The sequence below is a fragment of the Delphinus delphis genome, chromosome 19, assembly GCF_949987515.2.
Source record: "Delphinus delphis chromosome 19, mDelDel1.2, whole genome shotgun sequence".
Classification (NCBI taxonomy): domain Eukaryota; kingdom Metazoa; phylum Chordata; class Mammalia; order Artiodactyla; family Delphinidae; genus Delphinus; species Delphinus delphis.
In genome coordinates this window covers 8029802-8047549 of record NC_082701.1, presented here as the reverse complement: position 1 = coordinate 8047549, position 17748 = coordinate 8029802, and the positions used below count along the sequence as shown (strand labels likewise).

Sequence of the window (17748 nt, the reverse complement as noted above, 5' to 3'; positions counted from 1 at the left end):
TTCTCTGACACTGTCCTTCCAATCTGGCCAGGTGCAGCCTCTGTTTCCACAGCAGGCACCGCCTGGCTAAATACCCAGATCCTTACCAAAGTGCTCTGTGCTCAAAGACCTGAAGTGGGCACACCCTTGGGTTATCCTGCCTCTTCTCAAACACTGAACTAATTTCATGTAAAAAGCTTGGCTCAAGAACTCCGGGAGTGGGGCAAACCTGGGGACAGGTAGAGGCTGGCTCCTGACCAAAGCTCGGGGCGGGATTCTCAGCCTGCCCCGGTCCAGCAGTGCCTTAGAACCGCTGCTGTGCGCCCCAGAGCAGGACTGACAGGTGTGCGGGTGACTTTCCTGGCCTGAGGATAAACCAAGCCCTTGGAGACCAGATCCCAGATAGCTGCAGTGAAGGAAGGAAGCCCAAAGGCTGAAGGTGGGTAGGCACTGCTCTGGCTGGCATGGCTCCAAGGGACCCCAGGGAGCCGGGAACAGGCAAGGACTCGCCACCCGCAGGCGCACGAACGCTACTAGGAACACACATAGTGTCCAAGTCTGTCATCGACCGGTTTATCGAGCACGCTTAAACACTCAGCCCGCCTTTGTCGCGCTCACCGGCGGCTGCTGGCTCCCCGATCTATATACACCTGGCGCTTCCGCATGGCCACGTGCAAAGAGCCTTCGGTCGTCCCGCGCTCCCCAGCCTCAGTTAGGGATTTCTACGCGGACTTTAACTCTGCCGCCTTCAGTGCGGGCCGCCCTCTTTCCTTGTAACTGAGCAGGGCACCCTGCCCTCATTTATCCGGAGCGCCCCTGTGAAGTTGTAGAGCCTCGCGAGATATGCGGAGACACGGCGCGCCAATGCCCGCGGAATGGATTGCGTGTTTTTTTTTTTTTTTGTTTTTGTTTTTGTTTTTTTTCTGCGGTACGCGGGCCTCTCACTGCTGCGGCCTCTCCCGTTGCGGAGCACAGGCTCCGGACGCGCAGGCCCAGCGACCATGGCTCACGGGCCCAGCCGCTCGGCGGCATGTGGGATCTTCGCGGACCAGGGCACGAACCCGCGTCCCCTGCATCGGCAGGCGGACTCTCAACCACTGTGCCACCAGGGAAGCCCTGGATTGCGTGTTTTATTAACAGATGAAACTCCCTCCACGATCCCCCGACCTCTGACTCCAATCTTTCAACACCCAAGTGTACTCCCTAAGTGCCTTCGGGTCACATTAACTGTCAAGGTGGCTTTGGGAGCCTTTTGGTCCCGCCAGGACAGGCTGGGAACCGAGCTCGAGGACTGGCAGCTAAGAGGCGCCGGCGCAGGAGCAGAGGGCCCGGCTGCCTCGCTCACGTGCGTTACGTCGGTGGACTCGCGCTCCAGCACGCTGCCGCTGTGGGTGCCCTGGGCCGCGACGCACACGCGGCCGGAGGCTTTGCGCGGGGCGCGGCGCAACAGGCCCGCGCAGATCTTGCGGAAGCCCTTGCGGAAGTGCTTGGAGGCGAGAGCGTAAACGATAGGATTGACGCAGGAGTTGGAGTAGGAGACGAGGTGCGAGAGGATACGCAGCGCGTAGGTAGCGCGCGTAAGGGGGAAGCGGCCGAACCACACGCAGAGGTTAAGCGCGTGGTGAGGCATCCAACAGAGGCAGAAGAGCGCGGCCACGATGACGATCATACGCGTCAACTTGCGTTTGGCGCGCCGGGCGCCCGAGCCGGCGGCCACCGGGTCGACGGCTCGCCAGAGGTAGCGCAGGGTGCGCGCGTAGGTCAGGCCGAGCACCAGCACGGGCAGCAGGTAGCTGAAGACAAAGGTGCAGAGGTCCATGGCGCGGCGGGGAGGCGCGCTCCACGCCGGGCGGCACACGGTCAGGTTGGCTAACCGTGACTGGCGGTAGTAACTCAGGTATGGCCCGGAAAAGAGCAGCGACAGCCCCCAGATGAGCCCGATGACCGCCAAGGCGTTGCGAAGCGTGCGCAGCTCGCGGGAGTGCAGCGGGTAGCGGATGGCCAGATACCTGCGGGTCGGGCCAGAAAGGGAGACGTCTGGTGTGCCGGCGGATTCGCGGAGGCAGGGCCGGACCCCTCCACCTCGAGCCCCACGCTCACTGTCGAGGAATGTCTCTAGCGCACGGTAATACCGCACAAGCCCGGAGGGCGACACAGAGCATCCCGGACACCCTCAGCCGCGCCTACACGTGGGGCGGGACCCGGCAGCAGGAAAGGCCACTCATCTGCTCTCCCTGAGACTACGACCACAATCGGATTCCACCCGGGAGGGCACCCCGAAGAGTAAACCGACTTTGGGGCTCCGGCAGGCTGTGATTACCCACCAGTGACGGTGCCCGGAGAGGTAGGACCCAGGCGCCTTGAGGCCCTAGGAGACAGCCTGGAGACACTGTCAGGCAAGGTACCGCGAGGGAATTCTTTAGAGAAGCCGACGTTCTATGGGTCCCATCAGTGCTCTCTTCTTGGAACCAACACACTTGGCATTCAGTGGACCTGGGAGGTATATGGGGAATGTGGCCTCACCTCGCTGCCTGTCCAGGAAAGGTTGGGAGGACGTGGAGACAGAGGGGGCTGGGGAGATACCAGGATTCCCTCCCTAGGAATCCCCCAGGTGTCCTTTCAAGCTTCAGCTTCCAGGGGGACCCTTGGGCCCGCTCCTCTCCTGCCCTTGCCCCCGGGCCTGTTGGTCAGGTTGTGGGACCGAGCTAGGGAGCCTTGGCCATGCTTGCTCGGAGTTTGGCATGGGCCCTCACGAAGGACCCAAATTCTGCAGTCCGCACCAGAGTCGGCTGTGCGGAGCAAACTGTGGCTTGGAGGCCAGTGAGGTGGAGGCGCCCGAGTTTGACGCCAGGAGACAGGCCAGTGGCTTCACGCACAGGATTACTGGATGGGCAACTCTGAGCAAATCACTTACAAACTCGGTTTGGTCTGTAAATTGGGCACAGTAATCCCTCCCATCCCAGCCTCCCAGGGGCGTCGAGCTTCAAAGGAGACCCAGCACGGGGGGAAAACCCTTTGCACCCAGAAACGTTGTGCTTTGTCAGATGTCAGCGGCGCTGGAGAGCTGAGGTCTCCAGCCTGAAGCTCCTGAGGATGTACCTAACAGAGAGACACGGAGGTCCCCCATTCTTATTCTTCTTTTTCCTCTTACACGCCTGCTTGTCTTTCACTCCTTCCTGCTTCCCTTGCCTTCCTAGTGTTCTTTTCTACTTTCCACACATCCCTCCTTGACCCTCAAGTCCAGCCCCCTTCTCCAGCCACAGCCTGCCTGCCAGCTCACCTGTCCAGGGAGACGGCAGCCAGTGTGAAGCTGCTGGCATGCATGGTGAGGAAGATGAGGAAGTGCACCGCCTTGCAGAGCAGCGAGCCGAACACCCAGTCGTCCAGGGTGTAGATGGTGGCCTGGAAGGGCACGCAGCACACGATGAAACACAAGTCGGCCACGCCCAGGTTGAGGATGAACAGGTTGGTGGTGTTGACCGCCTGGCCACCACGAAGCAGCACGGCCAGCACCAGTGAGTTGCCTATGGTGCCCACGAGGAAGATGAGCGCAAATAGCATGGGAACGATGAGGCTGCCAGCTACCCCGGCCGCCCGCCTCGTTCGTGTCCTCGGTGTTCAGGCCACCCGAGCCATTCATAGTGCCGCTGCACCGGGGCTGCCCTGACTTCTGCAGCCGTCTGCGTCCTGGCGAGCGCGCAGCTCCGGCGGTTTTCAGCCGCTGCAGCGCCCAGAGCGACTCGGTGGAGCTGCGGACGGAGTGAGTCTCGCTGAGGCTGGGGCAGGAGAAGCGGGTGCGCTGGGGGCAGGGGAAGGAGCGAGCAGCCGAAGGGTGGGGTGTTCCCCCTGGCGGCCGGCCGCGCTGGGGGAAGGACTGTCCAGTGGCCTCGGCGCGCCCCGGCCAAGGCACAGGCTGCCCACCCTTGGGGCGGAGGGCCGCGCCAGTGTCTGTTCCTCGGCCCTCCGGCGTCGGCGCGCTCCAGCCTCCGACTCCGGGCTGTGCCGGGCTGAGCAGCGAACCGACCTCCGGGGCAGACGCCGGAGTGGTGGAGGGACCGCCTGCCGGGAGCGCTCGCCCGCTACCCCGTGCGCCTCGGCACTTCCCTGCAGCCTGGCGGGCGCGCCAGACCTCCTGGGGCAGGCTGGGGAGCGTCCTCGAGAGAGTTGCAGGTGGCCCCTAAAGCGTGGGGTGGGAGTGATGAAGGGCGGAGGCGGATGAGAGTGCTGCCGTTTTCCAGAACTGGCGAGTGGGACGGCCCTGCCGTGTGCCCCACGCCTCTTCCCACTTCTAATTCCCAGGAACAGCGGTAGGGATGGTGGAAGGATTTCATTCCCTTCTCTCCCTCACTGAGCGTCTCCCCCTCCAATTCAGTCCGGTAAAAATTTATTGAGCATCTGCTGTGTGTCAGGCTGTGTTCCTGGCGCCGTGGCTCGGTTTCCTCAATATTACAATATGGGCTAATAACACCTTCTCAGAGGGCTCTGGTGAGAATGGAATGAGATGTGTGTGAGAGACCTGAGGCCAGTTGGTAGAATCTGGATGAATCCAACTCTTCTTCTTTTTCTCCTTACCCTATTCAGATATCCAACAAGGGGAAACTTAAAGGAAATACAAAACAGCAGAGGACCATGCATCAGGAGCATTTTCCTAGATAGCCAGGAGGGTGTTTAGGTTGCAAAAAACAACTTAAATATTTGTTTCTGATTTTGACATACTAGGCATCAAACACCCGTGACCCAGAATCATCACTGTTTCTATATAGTTTTAAAACTGGGTTTGAACATCACTACCTTCTGTGGCTTGACCTCTGCTTCCCCTTTCCTTGCCCTGTTCCTTGAGTCCTAGTCAAAAACATTCTTTTTCCACTTTCCCCTCCAGGATCTCAGCCTCAGGAGCCCAGCTACCTGCTCCTCTTGGTAAGGAAGCCTCGTTCACACCTCTGCCCTGCCTGCTTATTCACTGAATAAGAAGATAATGACCATTCATGTTTCTGAGATGCTTGCCATTCATTTATTGAATACACGTTTATAAAGCACCTACTCCTTTCCAGGCACTGTTCTAGGTCCTTGGGATTTACCAGTGAGCTCTACAAAGACCAAGGCCCTTCATGAGCTTCCTTTCTAGCAGGGAAGAGACAAATATAACTCAAGTTATTAATCAATTACAAGTTAAGTACTTGCAGGAAAAGTAAATCACGGTGAGGGAATTGAGAGTACTGGAGTGGTGGTGATGGTGCAATTTAAAATGGGGTGGTCAAGCAGACCTCATTAGGAAGGTGACATTTGAGCAAAGAGTTGAAGGAGCTAGCCTAGCAGATAGCCAAGGGAAGTGCATTCCAGATAGAACAGCCAGCGCAAAGGCCCTAAAGCAGGAGTGTGCCCGTGTCCCTAAGCAAGGAGCGTGGTATGGCTTGAGCTGAATGAACAAGAAGGAGATTGGCACGAGAGAAGGTGAGAGGCATAGCATGTAGGACTTTTTTCCCTTGCAAGGAAGTCTTCTAATCTGACTAAAAAGCGGAGCCATTGCAGAGTTTTGACTAGAGGACTAACATCATCTGACTTACTTTTTTAAAAAAAGCTTTATTGAAATATAATTCACATACCATACAATTTACCCATATAAAATGTTCATTTGTTTCTTAATATATTCACAGAGTTGTGCAACCATCACCACAATCAATTTTAGGATGTTTTTGTTCCTGCCTCCCACCCCTAGCCCTACACAACCACTCTTTGTCTCTATAGATTTGCCTATTCTGGACATCTTATATAAATGGAATCATACAATATGTGGCCTTCTGTGTATACCTTCTTTCACTTAGCCTAATGATTTCAAGATTCATCCACAATGTAGCATGTATCAGTACTTCATTCCTTTTTATGGCCAAATAATATTCCATTGTATGATAATCACATTTTGTTTATCAAATTCACTTGTTGATAGACATTTGGGAGACTTACTTTTTTAAAAATTATTTTTAATTTTTGGTAAAATATACAAAACACAGTTTGCCACCTTAAACATTTTAAGTGTATAGTTCAGTAGTGTTAAGTATACTCACATTGGTGTGCAACCAATCTCGAGAACTTTTTGATCTTGCAAAACTGACAGTCTATACCCATTAAACAATAACTCTCCATTTCCCCTGCCTTTAGCCCCCAGCAACCAATCATTCTACTTTCTATGAATTTGACTACACTAGATACCTTATATGAGTGGAATCATACCATATCTTTTCACGACTGCCTTACTTAGCACAATATTTCCAAGCTTCAATCATGTTGTAGCATGTGTCAGAATTTCCTTCCCTTTCAAGGCTGAATAATATTCCATTGTATGGACAGACCATATTTTGCTTATCCCTGAGGGCCGCTGGGTTGCTTCCATCTCTTGGCTATTGCGAATAATGCTACTATAAACGTGGGTGTACAAATAACTCTTCAAGACCCTGCTTTCAATCCTTTTGGATATATACCCAGAAGTGAAATTGCTGGATCATATGGCAATTCTTTTGTCTTCCACTGTGGATGTACCATTTTATATTTGCACCGAAAGTGCACCAAGGTTACAACTTCTCCACATCCCCACCAATACATGTTATGTTCTGTTATTATTGTCCTTTTAATAGTAGCCACCTTAATGGGTGTGAGGTGATCACTCATTGTGGTTTTGATTTGCATTTCCCTAATGATTAGTGCAGACTTACTTTAAAAATACACCATTTAATTTAGTCTTCATAACCACCCTAATTGGTTATCCCCATTTACAGATGAGGGAAAAGGTTTATGAGGGAGATTATTTGCCCAACATCTCCCAACCAGTAATGGCAGAGGCAGAATTGGAGCTGCAGAGATCAGACTCCAGAGCTCGCAGTGCCATATTGCAGAGGAAAGATTCATGGTATCCCTCGCTTCAGCACTTCTCACTCCGCGGACTGCTCGACCGGAAGTCCAGGGAAAGGCACCGATCTCCATCCATTAGGGAAAGTCCCTGCACTATGGTCGGCTCCAAAGGAAAGCGCAGACAGAGGCGGTTCCTCCCAGGCGTGGTGTTTCGTTGCGTAGGGTGGGAACCCCATCTCCGGAGCCCCCGGGGAGGTAGACACTCCGAAATCCAAAGGTCTTAGCCAACTGCACCCGCTCTCTGTGTGCGGGACGTGAGCCGGATCCCCTGTGCAGGGATGCAGGAGGTGTGGGAGGGGGACATCTCCGGATCCTCCACCCTTGGTGGATGCGAAGTAGGATTGCCCCCAGGAGACCTCAGCAGTTACGGCGTCCGCGAGCTTCCGGGCCCTCAGCCTAGCCCACCACCGTTTGAGACCCGGAAGCCTAGTCCACGCGCAGGCGCACTCCAACAAGTGGCCGCTGCCTGCGGGCAGGGCCGTCGGCGGCGGAATCCGCCGGTATCCCGTCAGCCCATCCGAGCCGGCTCCGCGCTCTCTCTCTCTCTCCCCGGTCGTCCCGCCTTCTCTATCCCGTCCTGCTCTGCGGCGCAGGGGCAAGATGGCTGCTGAGAAACAGGTTCCTGCAGGCGGCGGTGGTAGCAGCAGCGGCGGTAGCGGTGGTGGACGCGGTGCCGGAGGAGAGGAAAATAAGGAAAACGAACGGCCTTCAGCTGGATCGAAGGCAAACAAAGAATTCGGAGATAGCCTGAGTTTGGAGAGTATCCTACAGTAATCGGGCCTAACTCGCAATGACTACGTGTCGATCTGGCGGGCCGGGGGCGGGAGAGGCGGCGGGTTGCGGCACGACCTGGGCAGGAGAGGCCGAAGGTTGCAGTTTCTCTCGCTTCTACTTTTTGGCACTTCAGAGTTTCAGGGTCTGGTTTTCGACTGGCCTTTCCCCGCATCTTCTTTGTCTTCCAGTCTGGGGAACGTCCTCTTCTTTCAAGCGGCACCGGAATATTGGGCAGTTTTCTTCAGTTTACCCGCAGTTGCCCAGTTGGAGGGCTGGTGATGGGGCTGACACTGGCCACTCTGATGAACTACTGCCTTGGCAACTGGGGCCACTGAACTGGGGAGAGGAAACTGCAGTCTTGACCTTTTGGCCTAATACTTCTGTCTGACAGCTGTCGGGGAATGCATAATAAAAATTACAGTTTGATGCTTTGGAAATGGAGGCAAAAGTTACGTGTTGTAAGGGAAAGCTTATTGCCCATTTTGAATATAAATCATTGTAGGTTGTTAACATTACTTGTATAGCTTTCTTAATAGGTCTGTAGACCTTTTATCTTGTTGAGAGTCATTCAGATGAGTCGGTTTCTAGTTTTCATCAGAGTGTACCACAGTTGAGTGTTGATGACATTAGTTTGTGGCTTTTTGAAATGAATAAGTAGTGGAGAAAATGTAGATGAATTTCTGAAATAATACATTTAGCTTGACATCTTAATATAGTGAAGTTTTCAGGAGATTGAAGTTTTACTTTTTGAACGGGCGGTATCCTTTCAAATGGATGTTAGAACGCCTTGATTTTACTGCACACCTTATATATGTTTGTCTCTTTTTAGTTATTGAAATAGCCCTTTTATTGTTCAGTGTTTTAAAATACGTCTGTAAAGAAGCATTGAGGAAACTTTAAAAGAAAACTAAAATTGTAGACAAAGGTCGTTGGACTTCCTGAAGTTTGGGACATAATCTTAAAATATTTTAAGGTTCTTAAAAAGGAGAGTTTGCTCAAGGCTTTTTTTTTAAAAAAAGAAAAACTAGTATTTTAATGCAAACTGTGGTCTGGTTTGGTTGGCATGTGCTCACCATAGGCACATGCAGCATCACAGCTGTTAAGGAAAGTCAGATTTGGCAGATGTAGGAGGTTATGCAAATAGAGGAGTAGTACATGTCATTTATAACCTGAATCTGCTAAAATGAGTAAAACATTGGGTCCAGGTGTAAATCACTGGGAACCACCCCAGATGTAGTCAGTATTTAGAATCCAGCAGCTTTAGCTGTTGGGTCTCATTAAGCCTCAATGGCTAATGATGCCCTCCTTTTTTAGTTTGAAAGTAGTAACAGTTCAGGCAGTCAACTTTTCTACATGCTTAGCCCTGGTCCTGTCCTATGATAAGAGAGCTATTGAAAATGCTTACCAGAGATTTCACTAATGTACTCAGTATTTCAGAAATGTTTAATGTGCTGTGATTTGATACAGATGTAGACCAATAGTACTAATATAGATGAATGTTTTGAGTTATTTGGATTCTTGGCACTGTAAGCTTTTCCTTAATCTTGGCTCTAGTTCTTCAGATTATTAAGGAATCCCAGCAGCAGCATGGTTTACGGCATGGAGATTTTCAGAGGTACAGGTTAGTATCGTGCGCAAGATATGTACAAGTCTCTGTGGAATTTTCAAATTTGGTTTGCTTTTTTACTATCCTACTTACTCTGCTGTACCAGAAAGTATACCTAGAAAGTCTAGTTCTTAACTTGTATTGAGTTCTCAAGAAGATACTTAATTTTCAAATTTAAAAGGAGCCAATCTTTTTATCCATTTTGTCTCACAGTATTGCAGATAACATTGGAGGCTTCTGCTGAAAATAATAGTTATGGTAATCTTTTTTTTTTTAAACTTAACCGTATTGTAGGATCTGGGTTACATTCCAGCTGTTGGCAATCACTGTTCTGATTTCCATTGTTATAGTTTTGCTTTTTTCAGAACATAGCCTTTTGTGTCTAGATTCTCTCACCTAACAGATACTGCTCAGTAGTATTCCATTGCAGGGATGAATCGCAGTCTGCTTTTGTTCCCCAATTGAATGGCTAGTGGTTGACTCCGATTTTTGTTTTTGTTTTTTCTAGTTATTATTAATTGTTTTCAGTGTTACATTTTTAATTAGATTTTTTGGTGGTAAAATATTCATAACATAAAAATGACTTTGATGTGTACCTTTTAGTACGTTTTTAGTACATAAATATATTTGTATGTATGTGTCTACCAAGTAGTATTTTTGTTCTCCTAGTCTCTTTCTATGCATTTTTTTCATGTTTGCTCATATCGTATATACAACTTTGTATTCCGCTTTTTTGCCTAACGTTATATGGTATGTATTCCTCCATGCCTATAAAAATGTTCCATACACGTGATTTTTATTAGTTGCATTATAACTCAATATATAGGCCTACCATAATTTATTTACCTGTTCCCCCAAGTTGGTTATTTATATCGTAGCCAGTTTTGTAGGTTTAAAAATATTGTTCCCGTGAATCTCTGTTCATACCTCTTTGTATTTCTGATCATTTCTTTAGCATAGAGTAGTATAGAAATAGACAGTCAGTTCAGGGAGTGTGAACATTTTTAAGGATCTTGATAAATGTACCCATATTGCCGGAAAATTTTTACCGATTTATATTTCTACTCATAATGTGTGAGTGTCCCATTTGATTTTTATGTGAAAGGGTAAGTGGTAATTAAAGCATAATTATGAATCCAGGGAAAAGATCTAGTTCATAGATTCGGTCAGACTATTACTTCTTCTTTTTAATAACCTGTGCTCTGGTAGCTTTTTTATTTTAATAAATTTATTTATTTATTTTTGGCTGTGTTGGGTCTTCGTTGCTGCACTCGGGCTTTCTCTGGTTGCAGCGAGCGGGGGCTACTCTGCATTGTGGTGCGCGGGCTTCTCATTGCGGTGGCTTCTGTTGTTGCGGAGCACGGGCTCTAGTCACGCAGGCTTCAGTAGTTGCAGCATGTGGGCTCAGTAGTTGTGGCTCGTGGGCTCTAGAGTGCAGGCTCAGTGGTTGTGGTGCACGGGCTTTGTTGCTCCGCGGCATGTGGGATCTTCCCGGACCAGGGCTCAAAACCGTGTGTCCTGAATTGGGAGGCGGATTCTTAACCTCTGCGCCACCAGGGAAGTCCGCTCTGGTAGCTTTAAGACTGAGATTTTGAAGTACCATTTAATATCATTTTGCATTGTAAATTTTATGCTATATTATTTGATTAAGGGTGGTAAAATTTTACATGTACTTTTACACAATTTAGTCAAAATACAGTTACTGCGCATCTATATGTTAGGCACTGTGCTATGACATTGGGGGAAACTTGAAAATAAAATCATCTTTGCACTAAAGGAGTTTATGTTAGTGAGATAGACATATTAAGAACATAATATAATGCCCTCATATTGTAGTAGAAGTAAGAATAAAAAGTTGCATGAGTACAGAAGAGAGAGGCTTGGCATAGAGGTGATGTCTATAGTTTTCTTATTGATATCCTAATTAACCTCCTCATTTTTCTTCAAATATGCTTGCAGTTTCTTTCTCCACGTCTTCATTGTCATCACACTCTCCCTCAGGATGCCCCTTCTTCCCTTTTACATCCATCAGAATCCTACTCATTCTTTCAAAACCCACCATAAGTCCACTCCAGCAAAGTGGGTTAACAAGAAGAGAATGATTACTTGTGTCCTATACATTCAATTTGACATTGGCCTTGTTTTTTTTGGTTGCCATTCTATCTGCATGATTCTCTCCAACTAGAGTATGGGTTCTTTGAGAATGGGTACTGTGTCCTTGTCTCTTCATGTTTTCTGTGATACCAGTCATATTGCTTGCAATTTTCCATTCAATAAATGTTTGCAAGAGGATGGTGGTACCTATAGCAACCATATAGTAGAATACCCTGAACTTTTGACCTTACCTTATTGAAGAATTTACTATTGAAAGTATTATCAGCTTGGCCGAATGATTTTTGGTTGTGGTTTCCTACAGAGGCTACTGTTCCCGTAGACAAAGACGTCTTCGGAAAACACTTAACTTCAAGATGGGGAACAGACACAAATTCACAGGGAAAAAAGTAACTGAAGATCTTCTGACTGATAACAGGTATTGACTGCCCAGTGCTAAGTGCTGAATGCATCTTGCTAATACATTTATTGAACAATTACAGCGTGACAGGTGTTGTGTCAGGCTCTTAGTTATTTCACATGATCCTGTGGGATAGACATCTTTACTACTCCTGTGTTATAAAATGAGGAGACTGAGCCTCAGAGAGACTCTTAACTTGTTCAGGAGCTATGGTAGAATGGCAAATGTTGAAGTCAGCGATTAGACTCTAACTGGTTATTAGGTAAGGTTTCTAGAACGCAAATCTCAATGTCTGAGTACTTACTTAAATCATTATGTCTTAAGCGAAATCTGGACATGTGTAAATGATTACAGAAGAGTTTTGTATTTCAATGCTCAATGCATTCATGCTTAACATGGCAGGATTACTCTATGAAAGCAATATGTATTAAAAGTCTATGGGTCAGTTCCTCAGACTTTGACCTGTGAGCCAAAATGGTCTTCCTGCCACCTGTTTATTGTAAATAAAGTTGGAGCACAGCCACACCATTTATTTAGATATTGCTTACAGCTGCTTTTGTGCTACAGTAGCAGAGTAGTTGTGACGGAGACCATAGGGCCTATAAAGCCTAAAATGCTTACTGTTGGGCCCTTTATGAAAAAAGTTTGCTGCCCCCTGGTCCGGTACGTGGCCAGAACTGAGTTAGACACCATATTGGATGTAGAAGAGTTGGGGAGGCATAGTTATTGAACCTCATTGACTCTGATATTGTTGAGAGATATTGGTTGAGTACAGAACAGGGAACACTACAAGATAGCAAAACTGCAATATTGTGTGTAATTTACTCATAAGAATTCTGAAGTCTTGGAAGGGAGAAGTTAGTTTGGGGGTTCTTGATGGGGAAGCCAGGAAGACTGCATGGAGGAGGCTGGACCTTTAAGGGTTTGTGAGAGGAAAAGACATTCTGTGTTCAGGGAAACAGCATGCCATGATGTCTTTGAATGCAGTGTAGGAACTGTAATGCTCTGGGCAGTTGTTAGCTACTGCTCAGGCAGCGAAGAGGCTCGGAGCTTGGTGTATGAGACACAGTCAGAAAACTAGAGCGTGATGGGATGAAGCAGGATGGATTGATTAAATCCGATGAGATCAAGTTAGGAAGAGTCTGTTATAACAGTGAGACCAGGCTAAGCTACAGTTAAAGGAAGATTAATCAAGGCAGTAGTTTAAAGAAAGATTCACCATAATAACAATGAAGTAGCTAACTTATATAGCAGTTAGTAAGTGCCAGGCTCTGGTCTAAGTGTGTTATATGTATTACTGCATGGGAGAGAGAAGCACAGAAAGGGTTAGTATTTTGCCCAAAGTCATACAGCTAGTGAGTGGTGGCACTGAGATTCCAATCCAGGCTCTTAACCACTTCAGTATACTGCCTCTCTTTGCACAGCGAAAGAAACCATCAACAAAATGAACAGGCAACCTATTAAATGGGAGGAGATATTTCCAAATGACGTATCCGATGAGGGGTTAATATCCAAAATACATAAAGAAGTCATATAACTCAATATCAAAAAAACAAACAATTCGATTAAAAAATGGGCAGAGGATCTGAATAGAAATTTTTCCAAGGAAGTTATATAGATGGCCATCAGGCACGTGAAAAGATGCTCCACATCACTAGTTGTCAGGGAAATGCAAATCAGAACCATGATGAGATATCACCTCGCACCTGTCGGAATAGCTGTTATCAAAAAGACAAGAAATAACAAGTGTTGGTGAGGATGTGGAGAGAAGGGAGCCCTCGTGCACTGTTGGTGGGAGTGTAAATTGGTGCGGTCACTATGGAAAACAGTACAGAGGTTCCTCTGAAAATTAAAAATAGAACTATATGACTCAGCAATTCCACTTCTGGGTATTTATCTGAAAAAAACTCCCAAAAACACGAATTAAAAAAGATACATGCACGCCAGCGTTTATTGTGTAGCGTTGTTTACAATAGCTAAGATGTGGAAGCAGCCTAAGTGTCCACTGAAGGATAACAGATAAAGAAGGTTTTATATCTAAATCTATGTCTATATCTATATTTATATGTATATTTAAACCAGAGCTCAGAAACAAAAACAAGGGATGCCAACTTCATCTTTTAAAAGCAAGATCAGGTTACATATATGTGACTCAGCCATAAAAAAGAATGAAATCTTGCCATTTGCGACAACATGGATGGACGTAGAGAGTATTATGCTAAGTGAAATTAGAGGAAGACAAATACTGTATGATCTCACTTATATGTGGAATCTAAAAAACAAATGAACAAACAAAAAGACTTGTAGAGAACAAGCTGGTGGCTGCCAGAAGGGAGAGAAGTGGGAAGGGGTGGGTGAAATAGGGGAAGGGGATTAAGAAGTACAAACTTTCAGTTATACAGTAGAGTCGCAGGGATATATAATGCACAACATAGGGAATATAGTCAATAATATAGTAATACCTTTGTATGGTGACAGATGGTGACTAGACTTCCTGTGGTGATCATTTCATAATATATAGAAATATCGGATCTCTGTGTGGTACACCTGAAACTAATATGATATTTTAAGTCAGCTATACTTCAGTTTAAAAAAACACACACACACGCATATATATGTATGTATACACTGCTTCTCAAGGACTTGGTTTCTAACTGAGTTGGGATGAAGGAGCTATGATTCAAAGATGAGGCCAGATTATGTGCCTAGACTGCCTCTATTTGTTAAATTTGGGAGAGGTAAGTCTGGGTTTGCCAAGTTTGAGGCAATAGCAGGCTTTTCAATGAGATGTGTCTGATAGGTGGTTAGAAACCTATCAGAGATGCTGATTTGGGAGCCATGGTTGATACTGAAGAGCAGCTCTGAGGAGGAAAGCAAGGCAGAGCATAGGGAAGAGTTGAGAGGCCAAAGATTGCACGTCAGAGAATATCTGAGTCTGGTGCTCCTGGCTTTTGCTGTTCAGTTGGCCCATTCTGTCTCTGGTTTAGATATTTGCTTCTGGTTCTGATGGATGCTGAGAGAGCCTGGAGCTATGCCATGCAGCTCAAACAGGAAGCCAACACTGAACCCCGAAAACGGTTCCATTTGTTATCTCGCCTACGCAAAGCTGTGAAGCATGCGGAGGAGTTGGAACGCTTGTGTGAGAGCAATCGTGTGGACGCCAAGACCAAGTTGGAGGCTCAGGTTAGTGTCTCAACATCAGCTTTGCTTTATTGTGGAGCTTAGAGACGTAAACAGAATAGAGTTTCTTACATTATATGTTTGTAGTCAGGAGAGGAAAAAACCTAATCTTGCTTTTAAAAGGTGAAGTTGGCTCTTGTTTTTGTTTTTGAGCTCTTGGTTTTTAACAGTTAGCTCTAACTTTTAAGAAAGCCCATGCGTCTTTTGATACGTGCACGGAGAACTTGTATCTGGGAAGTTCACAAAATAAGAACTTTTTTCTTAAGGAATATTTGAAAAGAGATGAAAGATGTTTCAACTTTTAATGCTTATGTTATAGCCTAGAAGTGGGTTGTTAAATAAAATGAAGGGAACAAATTTTCTTTATTTTGAAGTTCTTTCCTAGGAAGTAAAATGAATCGTAAAATTACCTATGTATCACATTTTATTAGTGAAATAAATTTTTTTCTTTTAGAATCAACCTGAATATCTCTGTATTCTTGATATCAAAGTTCGAAGCAAGTAGAGGCGGTTGGGCTGTCTGGTTGTCGGGTGTTGACGCAGTTTCTCTTTCCCGTCACCTTACAGGCTTACACAGCTTACCTCTCAGGAATGCTGCGGTTTGAACATCAAGAATGGAAAGCTGCCATCGAGGCTTTTAACAAATGCAAGTAAGTCCTCTGGTCCGAAGGCTGTGGCCAGTTTTGACGATAGTCACATTCAACTGCAGATCAGCTAATGCTTGTTTCTGTGAAAGTTATTACAATTTCTTTCTTTTTTTCTTCTCTTTAGAAATGTTGATTCTTCTCTTTCAGCCTCAGAACTTGCAAGTTCTGGTAGTTGGTCTGTGTTCCTTGTGAGTTTATTTTCTTAAAGTGAGGCTGCTGTGAGCCGTGATGTTTCTTTCCTCGCAGGACTATCTATGAGAAGCTGGCCAGCGCTTTCACAGAAGAGCAGGCTGTGCTGTACAACCAGCGTGTGGAGGAGATCTCGCCCAACATCCGCTACTGCGCATATAACATTGGTGAGCGGGCTGCATGGGGCATCGACAGGTGGCTTGGTGGTAGTTCATCTCAGAGAGCCTAGAGAATTTCTTTAACTTTCTTCCCTTTCCCTTGCTTCCATATTTGGTGTGGGTTTTGGTTGATGAAAAAAGTAGAATTGTCGGAGTTAGCCCTGCTCGAAATCCGGAAGGGAATTCCATTGCTTCGGTTTTGGCCCTGCCATCTTTACTCACCAAGAGCTTTGTGAAAGGACTTGGGAGGCCTTGAAACGTGCTTATGGAGGGAGAAGAGCTTGGAGTTGAATCTAGTGGTTCTTGAGGGAACACTCAACTCCCTCGAGGATTTTCCACTCAATATCTCTCTTTTTCTCAGGGGACCAGTCAGCTATCAATGAACTCATGCAGATGAGATTGAGGTCTGGGGGCACTGAGGGTCTCCTGGCTGAAAAATTGGAGGTAATCTAGTATGCACATTTTTGTGAAAAGTCTTTGGTTTGAAAAAAGTCCAGTAAAAGAAGTAATCCATAATCCCATCATCCGAGGATAATTGCTGTCAATATGTGCATATTTATATCTATTTTTAGCAAAAACTATTTTCACTTAGTATTTTAAAGTGTTCAACTTTCTTAATTTGGTACTCGTAGAAAAAGTAGGAAATATAAAAGACTGGGAAAGACTGGGGGGAAAAAAATAGAATCATTTAGGGGCTTCCCTTGTGGTGCAGTGGTTGAGAATCCGTCTGCCAGTGCAGGGGACATGGGTTCGAGCCCTGGTCTGGGAAGATCCCACATGCCGCAGAGCAACTAAGCCTGTGTGCCGTAACTGCTGAGCCTGTGCTCTGGAGCCCGCATGCCGCAGCTGCTGAGGCCCACACGCCTAGAGCCCGTGCTCCGCAGCAAGAGAAGCCATTGCAATGAGAAGCCTGTGCACCACAATGAACAGTAGCCCCTGCTCACCACCACAGCAACAAAGACCCAACACAGCCAAAAATAAAAAATAAAATTAATTAATTAAAAAAAAAAAGAATCATGTGGGTTACCACCCAGAGGTAACCACTGTTAATGATATGATGAATATCTTGCAAACTTTTTTTAAAATTTTATTTATTTATTTATTTATGGCTGCTTTGGGTCTTCACTACTGCATGCGGGCTTTCTCTAGTTGCGGCGAGCAGAGGCTACTCTTCACTAGTGCACAGGCTTCTCACTGCAGTGGCTTCTCTGGTTGCGGAGCACAGGCTCTGGTCGTGCTGGCTTCAGTAGTTGTGGCTCGTGGGCTCTAGAGCGCCGGCTCAGTAGTTGTGGGGCACAGGCTTAGTTGCTCCACAGCATGTGGGATCTTCCCGGACTAGGGCTCGAACTCATGTCCCCTGCATTGGCAGGCAGATTCTTAACCACTGCGCCACCAGGGAAGTCCTGCAAACTTGTATATGTAGAGAAAAAGGCATATGTTTTAAAAATAGAATCTCAGTATACACTGTTTAGTAACGTGCTTCTTAAATTTAATGTCACGTGCATTTTTTCCACTTCAGTAAATACATTTCTATGCATCTTTTGATGACCGCATGGTATTCCATTGTGGTACATGTTTTATTTGACCACTCATTATTGTTGATTGTTTAAAAGTGGTAACTGGTATTACCATGAATATCTGTGTCCCCAGTTTTTGTATACATTCTTAGTTATTTCCTTAGGATAAATTTGTAAAAGTGGAATTGAATGTTTTGGAAGCTTTTGATACATATTGACAAATACTTTTAGTAAGTTTCTACTAATTTACATTTCTGCTTGCGATGCTTTTCTCCTTACACTC

The 17748-nt window shown here is 46.6% G+C and overlaps 2 protein-coding genes across 2 annotated transcripts in view; one reads left to right on the top strand and one right to left on the bottom strand.

Annotated features, from left to right (window-relative positions):
* Positions 1-1162: 1162 nt before the first annotated feature.
* On the bottom strand, positions 1163-3619 carry GALR2 (galanin receptor 2). The gene is given in 3 exon segments (XM_059997896.1): positions 1163-1988; positions 3260-3550; positions 3552-3619. Coding segments are annotated over 3 exon segments (1185 nt in total).
* A 3819-nt stretch (positions 3620-7438) lies between these two features.
* The window catches only part of SRP68 (signal recognition particle 68), a 29878-nt gene continuing 19568 nt past the window's right edge, over positions 7439-17748 (top strand). Inside the window, exons 1-7 of the mRNA XM_069540125.1 lie at positions 7439-7642; positions 9211-9277; positions 11679-11792; positions 14762-14957; positions 15522-15604; positions 15848-15957; positions 16310-16392. Of these exons, the coding sequence (XP_069396226.1) occupies positions 7483-7642; positions 9211-9277; positions 11679-11792; positions 14762-14957; positions 15522-15604; positions 15848-15957; positions 16310-16392 (813 nt within the window). The 5' untranslated portion in view covers positions 7439-7482. The remainder of the gene's footprint in view (positions 7643-9210; positions 9278-11678; positions 11793-14761; positions 14958-15521; positions 15605-15847; positions 15958-16309; positions 16393-17748) is intronic.